The 12,338-nt window shown below is 50.3% G+C and overlaps 1 protein-coding gene across 1 annotated transcript in view; it reads right to left on the bottom strand.

The window, feature by feature from the left end:
• Positions 1-394: 394 nt before the first annotated feature.
• LOC140191387 (cyclin-dependent kinase 12-like) overlaps positions 395-12,338 on the bottom strand; it is a 113,397-nt gene continuing 101,453 nt past the window's right edge. The window contains 1 exon segment of the mRNA XM_072248765.1: positions 395-1,737. Coding sequence (XP_072104866.1) covers positions 998-1,737 — 740 coding nt within the window. The 3' untranslated portion in view covers positions 395-997.

Consider the following 12,338-nt stretch of genomic DNA (forward strand, 5'->3'; position numbering starts at 1 on the left):
GAGGAGATAATTCCACTGGGGAGGGAGAGGTGGGGTGCAGGGGGCCGATGGGATGATGAGATGGGGTCATTGGGGAGCAGCAATTGGCCGTTGGGTTGAGATGGGGACAATGGGAAAGAAAGTGGGGAGCAGGGGGCCGATGGGATGATGAAATGGGGTCATTGGGGAGGGAGAGGTGGGAGCAGGGGACCGATGGGGTAAGGAGATGCGGTCTTTGGGGAGGGAGAGGTGGGGAGCGGGGGTCGGTGACGGGTTGAGGAGACGGGGCCATTGGAGAGGTGGGGAACAGGGACGAGGTAGTGTTGGGGGAACAGACAGCACTGGCTGACACAGTGATATGGGGATCTCTATTTAAATCTGCCCACAGGCAAAGGAAGTCACAGCTTAGGCCGGGTGAGAGCATTGTTCAGGTTTAATTGCAGATCTGCCATAACTTGGAAAAGAACAGAACATAAAGAGAGGCGGGGCACACAGAAATGAGGAGGAGAAAATGGTCCAGTATCTCAAGCCTTTATAATAAACAGAATATCTTTCTCTAGCCCGGCTGCCAGGCAAATTCCAGTGTTGTTTCTCTGACAGCTGGCTCGCGAATCATCTTTCCAATGCAGCCTCTCTGGGTTTCACCACAGCCCACGCCCCCCGGCACAGACTTCCCATCTGTGCTCTTACAGTTGGGCGTGACTGGATTTCACATCAGTTCACCGTATTGTCTAATTGTCTCCAGAGACATAAACATATTTTGAATTGATTATACAGGTTGTTTGGGGGGGGGGGGGGGGAGAGAGGGGGGAGTCTTCCCAACACTGTAACTTTACAAGGGAATCTTCACCCTCCGAGAGAGGGCAGCAGTTCGGACACTGCTCAGGGAACCTCCAGTGGTCAGTCCCTGCCTCGTCAGGAATGATGTGGGGCAGTGAGACCCCTTCAAAAGTGATCACAGTGGGCTCTCTATCTCCAAGGACATGATGGTTAGAAAGCATTCCCGGTGAGCCGGAGGCTAGTAGGGGACGCCTCTGCCCCTGCCCCCTCTGGCGGGGAGCCGGGTCTGTGCCCTGCCGTACCCTGAGCCCCGCGACGACGCCAGACTCCAGCCGAGCCCTGGCAGGGGGCTGCTGGCCACGGCACTGGCCGGCATGGTGCTGTAGCTGTAGTTCGAAGGTTTTACATCGGCCGGCGTGGTTGTGCATTTGTTACCCTCTGCCCTGGTGACCAGGACCGGCAGGGTGACCCGGGTAAAGTTAAACCGGTGGTCCTGGTCTGCCGTAAACTGCATGATACCCAGGTCCCGGTACGTACCGGACTCTGCAAACTCGTTGTTGGAGCCGGAGAGCGTCCTGGGCTGCCCCAGCGGTTGGGGCAAGCTGGCACACAGGGCAGGCTTGCTCTCCAGTAAGCCGTGGCCGGTCCTTTCAGTGTCTCTCCGCTCGCCGCTGCCGACGTTGTTGCCGAAGCAGTCGGCGCCGTAGCTGTTCGCCAGGTGGGGGCCGGCGTAGTCGCTCGGCCGGTCGGCGTGCAGCAGCTCCTCCTGGCTGAGCAGCTGCAACAGCGCGGCCTTCACGCCGGCGTTCGGATCCTCTGCGGGGGGGCTCACTCCCACATTCACTCGGCAGTCCGTGTCGCCCAGGGAGGGTGGGGGTCCAGGAGGCTCCGGCGGGCGCTGGTCCGGGGGGAGAATCCGCGTTGGATTGAGTGAGGGAGCAGGCGGCTGGACATCCAACTTAGAGGCAGCAGCATCATCTGGACAGAAAGTAGAAAGTTCTGGTTATTGTGTGGCTGCAGTGAAAAGCCCTGGTTACTGTGGAGTTGTTGTGAAACGCCCTGGTTACTGTGGAGTTGCTGTGAAACGCCCTGGTTACTGTGGAGTTGATGTGAAAAGCCCTGGTTACTGTGGAGTTGATGTGAAATGCCCTGGTTACTGTGGAGTTGCTGAGAAATGCCCTGGTTACTGTGGAGTGGCTGAGAAATGCCCTGGTTACTGTGGAGTTGATGTGAAAAGCCCTGGTTACTGTGGTGTTGTGAAAAGCCCTGGTTACTGTGGAGTTGCTGAGAAATTGCCTTGCTTACTGTGGTGGTGTTGTGAAAAGCCCTGGTTACTGTGGAGCTGCTGTGAAATACCCTGGTTAATGTGGAGGTGCTGAGAAATGCCCTGGTTACTGTGGAGTTGTTGTGAAATGCCCTGCTTACTGTGGTGGTGTTGTGAAATGCCCTGGTTACTGTGGTGTTGTGAAAAGCCCTGGTTACTGTGGAGCTGCTGAGAAATGCCCTGGTTACTGTGGAGTTGATGTGAAATGCCCTGGTTACTGTGGTGTTGTGAAACGCCCTGGTTACTGTGGAGCTGCTGAGAAATGCCCCGGTTACAGTGGAGTTGTGAAAAGCCCTGGTTACTGTGGAGTTGCTGAGAAATGCCCTGGTTACTGTGGAGTTGTTGTGAAACGCCTTGGTTACAGTGGAGTTGATGTGAAACGCCCTGGTTACTGTGGAGCTGCTGAGAAATGCCCTGGTTACTGTGGAGTTGATGCGAAATTGCCCTGGTTACTGTGGTGTTGTGAAAAGCCCTGCTTACTGTGGAGCTGCTGAGAAATGCCCTGGTTACTGTGGAGTTGATGTGAAATGCTCTGGTTACTGTGGTGTTGTGAAACGCCCTGGTTACTGTGGAGCTGCTGAGAAATTGCCCTGGTTACTGTGGAGTTGATGTGAAATGCCCTGGTTACTGTGGTGTTGTGAAAAGCCATGGTTACTGTGGAGTTGCTGAGAAACGCCCTGGTTACTGTGGAGTTGCTGTGAAAAGCCCTGGTTACTGTGGAGTTGCGGAGAAATTGCCCTGGTTACTGTGGAGTTGATGTGAAATGCCCTGGTTACTGTGGTGTTGTGAAAAGCCATGGTTACTGTGGAGTTGCTGTGAAATTGCCCTGCTTACTGTGGAGTGGCTGAGAAATGCCCTGGTTACTGTGGAGTTGTTGTGAAAAGCCCTGGTTACTGTGGAGTTGTTGTGAAAAGCCCTGGTTACTGTGGAGTTGTTGAGAAATGCCCTGGTTACTGTGGAGTTGATGTGAAATGCCCTGCTTACTGTGGAGCTGCTGAGAAATTGCCCTGGTTACTGTGGAGTTGATGTGAAATGCCCTGGTTACTGTGGAGTTGCTGTGAAACGCCCTGGTTACTGTGGAGTTGTTGTTAAAAGCCCTGGTTACTGTGGAGTTGCTGTGAAACGCCCTGGTTACTGTGGAGTTGCTGTGAAAAGCCCTGGTTACTGTGGAGTTGCTGTGAAATTGCCCTGGTTACTGTGGAGTGGCTGTGAAATTGCCCTGGTTACTGTGGAGTTGATGTGAAATGCCCTGGTTACTGTGGAGTGGCTGTGAAATTGCCCTGGTTACTGTGGAGTTGATGTGAAATGCCCTGGTTACTGTGGTGTTGTGAAATGCCCTGGTTACTGTGGAGTTACTGAGAAATTGCCCTGCTTACTGTGGAGTTGCTGAGAAATGCCCTAGTTACTATGGAGTTGATGTGAAACGCCCTGGTTACTGTGGAGTTGCTGTGAAATGTCCTGGTTACTGTGGTGTTGTGAAAAGCCCTGGTTACTGTGGAGATGCTGTGAAAAGCCCTGCTTACTGTGGTGTTGTGAAATGCCCGAGTTACTCTGGAGTTGATGTGAAAAGCCCTGGTTACTGTGGAGTTGCTGCGAAATGCCCTAGTTACTGTGGAGTTGCTGTGAAACGCCCTGGTTACTGTGGAGTGGCTGAGAAATGCCCTGGTTACTGTGGTGTTGTTGTGAAATGCCCTGCTTACTGTGGTGTTGTGAAATGCCCTAGTTACTCTGGAGTTGATGTGAAAAGCCCTGGTTACTGTGGAGTTGCTGAGAAATTGCCCTGGTTACTGTGGTGTTGTGAAAGCCCTGGTTACTGTGGAGTTGCTGTGAAAAGCCCTGGTTACTGTGGAGTGGCTGAGAAATGCCCTGGTTACTGTGGTGTTGTTGTGAAATGCCCTGCTTACTGTGGTGTTGTGAAATGCCCTAGTTACTCTGGAGTTGATGTGAAAAGCCCTGGTTACTCTGGAGTTGATGTGAAAAGCCCTGGTTACTGTGGAGTTGCTGTGAAATTGCCCTGCTTACTGTGGAGTGGCTGAGAAATGCCCTGGTTACTGTGGAGTTGATGTGAAATTGCCTTGCTTACTGTGGTGGTGTTGTGAAAAGCCCTGGTTACGGTGGAGTTGCTGTGAAAAGCCCTGGTTACTGTGGAGTTGCTGAGAAATTGCCCTGGTTACTGTGGTGTTGTTGTGAAATACCCTGGTTACTGTGGAGTTGCTGAGAAATGGCCTGGTTACTGTGGAGTTGCTGTGAAATGCCCTGTTTACTGTGGAGTTGCTGTAAAATGCCCTGGTTACTGTGGAGTTGCTGTAAAATGCCCTGGTTGCTGTGGAGTAGATGTGAAATGCCCTGGTTACTGTGGAGTTGCTGAGAAATGGCCTGGTTACTGTGGAGTTGCTGTGAAATGCCCTGGTTACTGTGGTGGTGTTGTGAAATGCCCTGGTTACTGTGGAGTTGCTGAGAAATCGCCCTGGTTACTGTGGAGTTGATGTGAAAAGCTCTGGTTACTGTGGAGTTGTTGTGAAAAGCCCTGCTTACTGTGGAGTGGCTGAGAAACGCCCTGGTTACTGTGGAGTTGCTGTAAAATGCCCTGGTTACTGTGGAGTTGCTGAGAAACGCCCTGGTTACTGTGGAGTTGCAGTGAAATGCCCTGGTTACTGTGGAGTTGATGTGAAATGCCCTGCTTACTGTGGAGTTGATGTGAAACGCCCTGGTTACTGTGGAGTTGCTGAGAAATGGCCTGGTTACTGTGGAGTTGCTGTGAAACGCCCTGGTTACTGTGGAGTTGCTGAGAAATGCCCTGGTTACTGTGGCGTTGCTGTGAAATTGCCCTGGTTACTGTGGAGTTGATGTGAAATGCCCTAGTTACTGTGGAGTTGCTGAGAAATGCCCTAGTTACTGTGGAGTTGCTGAGAAATTGCCCTGCTTACTGTGGTGGTGTTGTGAAATGCCCTGGTTACTCTGGAGTTGATGTGAAATGCCCTGTTTACTGTGGAGTTGACGTGAAATTGCCCTGGTTACTGTGGTGGTGTTGTGAAATGCCCTGGTTACTGTGGAGTTGTTGTGAAAAGCCCTGGTTACTGTGGAGTTGCTGTGAAAAGCCCTGGTTACTGCGGAGTTGCTGTGAAACGCCCTGGTTACTGTGGAGTTGCTGAGAAACGCCCTGGTTACTGTGGAGTTGCTGAGAAATTGCCCTGGTTACTGTGGTGTTGTGAAAAGCCCTGCTTACTGTGGAGTTGCTGAGAAATTGCCCTGCTTACAGTGGTGGTGTTGTGAAATGCCCTGGTTACTGTGGAGTTGCTGTGAAATTGCCCTGCTTACTGTGGTGGTGTTCTGAAATGCCCTGGTTACTGTGGAGTTGATGTGAAATGCCCTAGTTACTGTGGAGTTGCTGTGAGATACCCTGGTTAATGTGTTGTTGCTGTGAAATTGCCCTGGTTACTGTGGAGTTGCTGTGAAAAGCCCTGGTTACTGTGCAGTTGCTGAGAAATTGCCTTGCTTACTGTGGAGTTGCTGGTGAAATTGCCCTGGTTACTGTGGTGGTGTGAAATGCCCTGGTTACTGTGGAGTTGCTGAGAAATGCCCTGGTTACTGTGGAGTTGCTGAGAAATGCCCTGGTTACTGTGGAGTTGATGTGAAAAGCCCTGGTTACTGTGGAGTTGATGTGAAAAGCCCTGGTTACTGTGGAGTTGGTGTAAAATGCCCTGGTTACTGTGGAGTTGCTGAGAAACGCCCTGGTTACTGTGGAGTTGCTGTGAGACAACCTGGTTACTGTGGAGTTGCAGTGAAATTGCCCTGGTTACTGTGGAGTTGATGTGAAATGCCCTGGTTACTGTGGTGTTGTGAAAAGCCCTGGTTACTGTGGAGTTGCTGAGAAATTGCCCTGCTTACAGTGGTGGTGTTGTGAAATGCCCTGGTTACTGTGGAGTTGCTGAGAAATTGCCCTGCTTACTGTGGTGGTGTTGTGAAATGCCCTGGTTACTGTGGAGTTGCTGTGAAACGCCCTAGTTACTGTGGAGTTGCTGAGAAATGCCCTGGCTACTGTGGAGTTGCTGTGAAATTGCCCTGGTTACTGTGGAGTTGATGTGAAATGCCCTGGTTACTGTGGAGTTGCTGAGAATTGCCCTGGTTACTGTGGAGTTGCTGAGAAATTGCCCTGGTTACTGTGGAGTTGCTGAGAAACGCCCTGGTTACTGTGGAGTTGCTGAGAAATTGCCCTGCTTACTGTGGTGGTGTTGTGAAATGCCCTGGTTACTCTGGAGTTGATGTGAAATGCCCTGTTTACTGTGGAGTTGACGTGAAATTGCCCTGGTTACTGTGGTGGTGTTGTGAAATGCCCTGGTTACTGTGGAGTTGTTGTGAAAAGCCCTGGTTACTGTGGAGTTGCTGAGAAACGCCCTGGTTACTGTGGAGTTGCTGAGAAATTGCCCTGGTTACTGTGGTGTTGTGAAAAGCCCTGCTTACTGTGGAGTTGCTGAGAAATTGCCCTGCTTACAGTGGTGGTGTTGTGAAATGCCCTGGTTACTGTGGAGTTGCTGTGAAATTGCCCTGCTTACTGTGGTGGTGTTGTGAAATGCCCTGGTTACTGTGGAGTTGATGTGAAATGCCCTAGTTACTGTGGAGTTGCTGTGAGATACCCTGGTTAATGTGGTGTTGCTGTGAAATTGCCCTGCTTACTGTGGAGTTCCTGAGAAATGCCCTGGTTACTGTGGAGTTGATGTGAAATGTCCTGGTTACTGTGGAGTTGCTGAGAAATGCCCTGGTTACTGTGGTGTTGTGAAAAGCCCTGGTTACTGTGGAGTTGCTGAGAAATTGCCCTGGTTACTGTGGAGTTGCTGTGAAAAGCCCTGGTTACTGTGCAGTTGCTGAGAAATTGCCTTGCTTACTGTGGAGTTGCTGTGAAATTGCCCTGCTTACTGTGGTGGTGTGAAATGCCCTGGTTACTGTGGAGTTGCTGAGAAATGCCCTGGTTACTGTGGAGTTGCTGAGAAATGCCCTGGTTACTGTGGAGTTGATGTGAAAAGCCCTGGTTACTGTGGAGTTGATGTGAAAAGCCCTGGTTACTGTGGAGTTGGTGTAAAATGCCCTGGTTACTGTGGAGTTGCTGAGAAACGCCCTGGTTACTGTGGAGTTGCTGTGAAACACCCTGGTTACTGTGGAGTTGCAGTGAAATTGCCCTGGTTACTGTGGAGTTGATGTGAAATGCCCTGGTTACTGTGGTGTTGTGAAAAGCCCTGGTTACTGTGGAGTTGCTGAGAAATTGCCCTGCTTACAGTGGTGGTGTTGTGAAATGCCCTGGTTACTGTGGAGTTGCTGAGAAATTGCCCTGCTTACTGTGGTGGTGTTGTGAAATGCCCTGGTTACTGTGGAGTTGATGTGAAATGCCCTGGTTACTGTGGAGTTGTGAAAAGCCCTGGTTACTATGGAGTTGCTGTGAAAAGCCCTGGTTACTGTGGTGTTGATGTGAAACGCCCTGGTTACTGTGGAGTTGCTGAGAAATGCCCTGGTTACTGTGGAGTTGCTGAGAAATGCCCTGGTTACTGTGGTGTTGTGAAAAGCCCTGGTTACTGTGGAGTTGATGTGAAACGCCCTGGTTACTGTGGAGTTGCTGAGAAATGCCCTGGTTACTGTGGAGTTGCTGAGAAATGCCCTGGTTACTGTGGTGTTGTGAAACGCCCTGGTTACTGTGGAGTTGCTGAGAAATGCCCTGGTTACTGTGGAGTTGCTGAGAAATGCCCTGGTTACTGTGGTGTTGTGAAAAGCCCTGGTTACTGTGGAGTTGATGTGAAACGCCCTGGTTACTGTGGAGTTGCTGAGAAATGCCCTGGTTACTGTGGAGTTGCTGAGAAATGCCCTGGTTACTGTGGTGTTGTGAAAAGCCCTGGTTACTGTGGAGTTGATGTGAAAAGCCCTGGTTACTGTGGAGTTGCTGTGAAATTGCCCTGCTTACTGTGGAGTTGCTGAGAAATGCCCTGGTTACTGTGGAGTTGCTGAGAAATGCCCTGGTTACTGTGGAGTTGTGAAAAGCCCTGGTTACTGTGGAGTTGCTGTGAAAAGCCCTGGTTACTGTGGAGTTGCTGTGAAATTGCCCTGGTTACTGTGGAGTTGCTGTGAAATTGCCCTGCTTACTGTGGAGTTGCTGAGAAACGCCCTGGTTACTGTGGAGTTGCTGAGAAATGCCCTGGTTACTGTGGAGTTGCTGAGAAATGCCCTGGTTACTGTGGAGTTGATGTGAAAAGCCCTGGTTACTGTGGAGTTGCTGAGAAATGCCCTGGTTACTGTGGAGTTGCTGAGAAATGCCCTGGTTACTGTGGTGTTGTGAAAAGCCCTGGTTACTGTGGAGTTGATGTGAAAAGCCCTGGTTACTGTGGAGTTGCTGTGAAATTGCCCTGCTTACTGTGGAGTTGCTGAGAAATGCCCTGGTTACTGTGGAGTTGCTGAGAAATGCCCTGGTTACTGTGGAGTTGTGAAAAGCCCTGGTTACTGTGGAGTTGATGTGAAAAGCCCTGGTTACTGTGGAGTTGATGTGAAATGCCCTGGTTACTGTGGAGTTGATGTGAAATGCCCTGGTTACTGTGGTGGTGTTGTGAAAAGCCCAGGTTACTGTGGAGTTGCTGAGAAATGCCCTGGTTACTGTGGAGTTGATGTGAAATGCCCTGGTTACTGTGGCGGTGTTGTGAAATGCCCTGGTTACTGTGGAGTTGATGTGAAATTGCCCTGGTTACTGTGGAGTGGCTGAGAAATTCCCTGGTTACTGTGGTGTTGTTGTGAAATGCCGTTTACTGTGGAGTTAACACAGTGTCATCCACATATCTGAAATTATTGATGTTTTCACCGCCAACTTTGATTCCCAAGGTGCCTCTTATTTTTTGTAATATTGTTTCACTGTGCACATTAAATAAATCAGGGGAGAAAACAGACCCTTGTCTAACGCCTCTCTTGATTTTCGTAAACTGACTCACTTCTCCATCTATTCTTACAGCGGCAGTTGGTTCCCAGTACAGATTTCTGATTAGGCGGAGGTCTTTCGAATCTAGATCTAGAGTTTCCTGTAATATTTCAAATAACTTACTGTTATAAGATGGCAGTGAAAGTATCAATAACTTCAGATATGCGGACGACACTGTGTTAATTGCAAGTACGAAGGAAGTAAATTCCTTCGTACGAAGGAACTACAAAACTTAATTGATATAGTTCTTGAAGAAAGTGCAGAAATGGGTCTATCTATCAATTGCAAAAAGACAGAATGTATGGTGATATCCAAAAAGAAGGAGAATCCTATCTGCAGGCTGAGAATAAACGGGGAAGACATATAACAAGTACAGAACTTTTGCTACTTAGGAAGCTGGGTGACATCAGATGGCAGGTGCGACTTGGACATCAAAAGAAGAATAGGGATGGCAAAAGACACCTTTAGGAGAATGAAGAGTATACTGACCAATACTAAACTAGGCATGACAACCTGCCTCACAGTACTGAAATGTTACGTTTATCCAGTTATGTTATATGGCTCAGAATGTTGGACAATATCTAGTAACACGATGAAACGAATTGAAGCAGCAGAGATGTGGTTTTTGAGGAGGATGCAAAGAGTATCAGGGACGAAACGAATATCTAACGAGGCTGTCATGAACAGAGCAAGCACAAAAAGAGAAATAATGTATGAGATCATGAAAAGGCAACGTGACTTCATTGGACATGTGATTAGGAAAGAGGAGTTAGAATGCACAGTAATTATGGGAAAGATTGAGGGGAAGAAAGCAAGAGGAAGGCAAAGACAAATGATGATGAAGACAGCAGCCAGAGAACTGGAAATGAATACCAGTGAATTGATCCACTTGACCCGAAACAGGAGTGTGTGGGCCATGGCAGTCAGAGCTCAAACTGGGCATGGCACCTGATGACGATGATGACGATACTGTGGAGTTGCTGTGAAATGCCCTGGTTATTGTAGCTTGTTGTGATATGCCCTGGTCACTGCTGTTGCTGTGAAATGTCTGAGAGACGGGGTACGGGCAGGGAGGGACGGGGGACGGGCGGGGAGGGACAGGGACGGGCGGGGAGGGACAGGGACGGGCGGGGAGGGAAGGGTCGAGAGGGGAGAGACAGGGACGAGAGGGGAGAGACAGGGACGAGAGGGGAGAGACAGGGACGAGAGGGGAGAGGTTTTCAGGGACAGATCTGAGTGTGACTGAGTGTTGGGGGTAGAGGGAGGGAGATTTCTGTGCTGGGTTGTGTTTGGCATTGAAAGGGTGAAAGTGAGGAGGAGACTTCAGTCACAAGTATTGCCCCTCCTGCGCTGCACGGCCGCGCGGTGACAGAAACTCTCCCGCGCACGTAGCCTTTGGTGCCACACAGCTAGAATAAAGGCAGACGAGACAAGAAAAGGTTTACGAAACGTGAAAGATTTTTTGCGTACTGTATTTCTTTATACCCTTCAATTTATAAATAAAATTACGTGAGCTCTCATTTGCATTCTAAATATTTATAGTATGCATATTAGAAAAAACACATTTAAAGTGCCGCACAGTTTTCAGGCCGTGTAAAAGTTTCCCACTCAGAGCAATGGTTGGTCCGCGCAGCTGTGAAGAAAAATTAAGAGGAAACGTTGCTTGGAACTGAGGAACATGTTGAGTGGGCGTTTGAGAGAGAAGGCAGGCGGGAGCAGCAGGTAACCGCGAAGGGCAGAGAGACAAGCAGGCTCTGCGTTTACCTTCTGCATCGGCCTCAGGACTCGGTCACTGTGTTTGCCACCAGCTAACTCAGAAACCGGGAGGTAAGCCTGGACAAGCCCGAACGACAAGGCGGAATTGGCAGGGACCCTGTGACTGTGAGGTCCAGGGATCTTCCATAGGCCCATGAAGGTGGTGTGTGGGGTGGCTGCCTTCACAGGCTGAGACATCGGTACAGCGTTTGTTCAGCCGTACCTGTAACCAGTTCTAGCTAGCACGCCACAGGATGGATCAAATAGCAAGAGAGGGTACAGATGCTGCCTGGAATGGAGAATTGTCGTTATATTGAAGAGGCTGGCTTGGGTGTGTTTGCTCTCAGCGGGAAGGAGGGGGCTGGCGGGAGGATGGTGGAGCTGTTGGAGGTTTGCAGAATGACGTGGCGTCTAGACAGGGCAGGTACTCAGGACTCTTCCCAGGATAAGAGAGTCTTGCAGCGAGAGGGGGAGGAAGTTAACAACGTGAGGGGTAGGCTCCTCACAGCAAGGGTGGGTGGTTGGGCAGGCGGGAGATATGGGACGAGATGCCAGTGGGTGATTACAATGTTTAAAAGACACTGGAAAGGGAAGGCAGGAGATGGTAAACGTGGGCCTTGTGGGGAGGAGGCTCACAGGCGACCAGGAGCCCACCAACCCCTTGCTGAATGGTATTGGTCCGTAGCACAAGAGAAGGTTGGACACCCCTGGTGTAGCTAGATGTAGAAGATGGTGTGTAGAACAGTGCAGCCCACAGCCCATTGTACAGAACTAACTCGTTATCAAATGGCCAACTAAAGTCATTCTCTCTGCCTACACAGTGTCCATATCCTTCCATTTTCCTTTATCTATGTGCCTATCTAAAGGTCTCTTAAAAGTCCCTAATGTATCGGCCTCCACCACCACCCGAGTCACCCACCACTCTCTGAGTAAAAAAAAACAGGCGCCTCATACCTCCTTTGAACCTATACCCCCTCTCGCCTTAAATACATGCCCCCTGGTATTAGATATTTCAACCCTGGGAAAAGGGATACTGCCTACTTCTCATAATCTTATATCCTGGTCGGGAGGGACGAGGTGACCCGGGTGGGTCTGTGTCTGTGCTGTACGATTCCACAATCCTGTGCTGACCGGAAGCTCGGGGCAAGGTTAATGAAGGCCCAGCAGCCACCCGGGGCTTTGGAGACGAGGCACACAGCAGCGAGGTACTGTCAGAAGGGTGCAGTGCCCATCGAGCAAGCCGTGCATTGTCACTGTGCCCGTGAACTTGTGAACGGGACCTCACTGCTTTGGTCTCCGAAGTTCAGGTGTACTGTCATCTGAACTGAGCCAAAAGTCAGGAATGGCGAGGGTGGAGCATCATGGGAGGAGTGTGGCAAAGGAGGAAAGCCACAGGCGGGAGAGGTGGTGCGATGCAGACGCACCCAGCTCCGAGACACCAAGCAAGGTCATTTGATCCCAAACAATTGGTTTACTGATCCCTACAGAATGTCTCTCTGGTGCTTCCTGCTCCCTCCCCTTTTCCCAACCATGATTCCCCTCTCCCTGCCCCCT

Source organism: Mobula birostris, chromosome X (assembly GCF_030028105.1).
Source record: "Mobula birostris isolate sMobBir1 chromosome X, sMobBir1.hap1, whole genome shotgun sequence".
NCBI lineage: Eukaryota > Metazoa > Chordata > Chondrichthyes > Myliobatiformes > Myliobatidae > Mobula > Mobula birostris.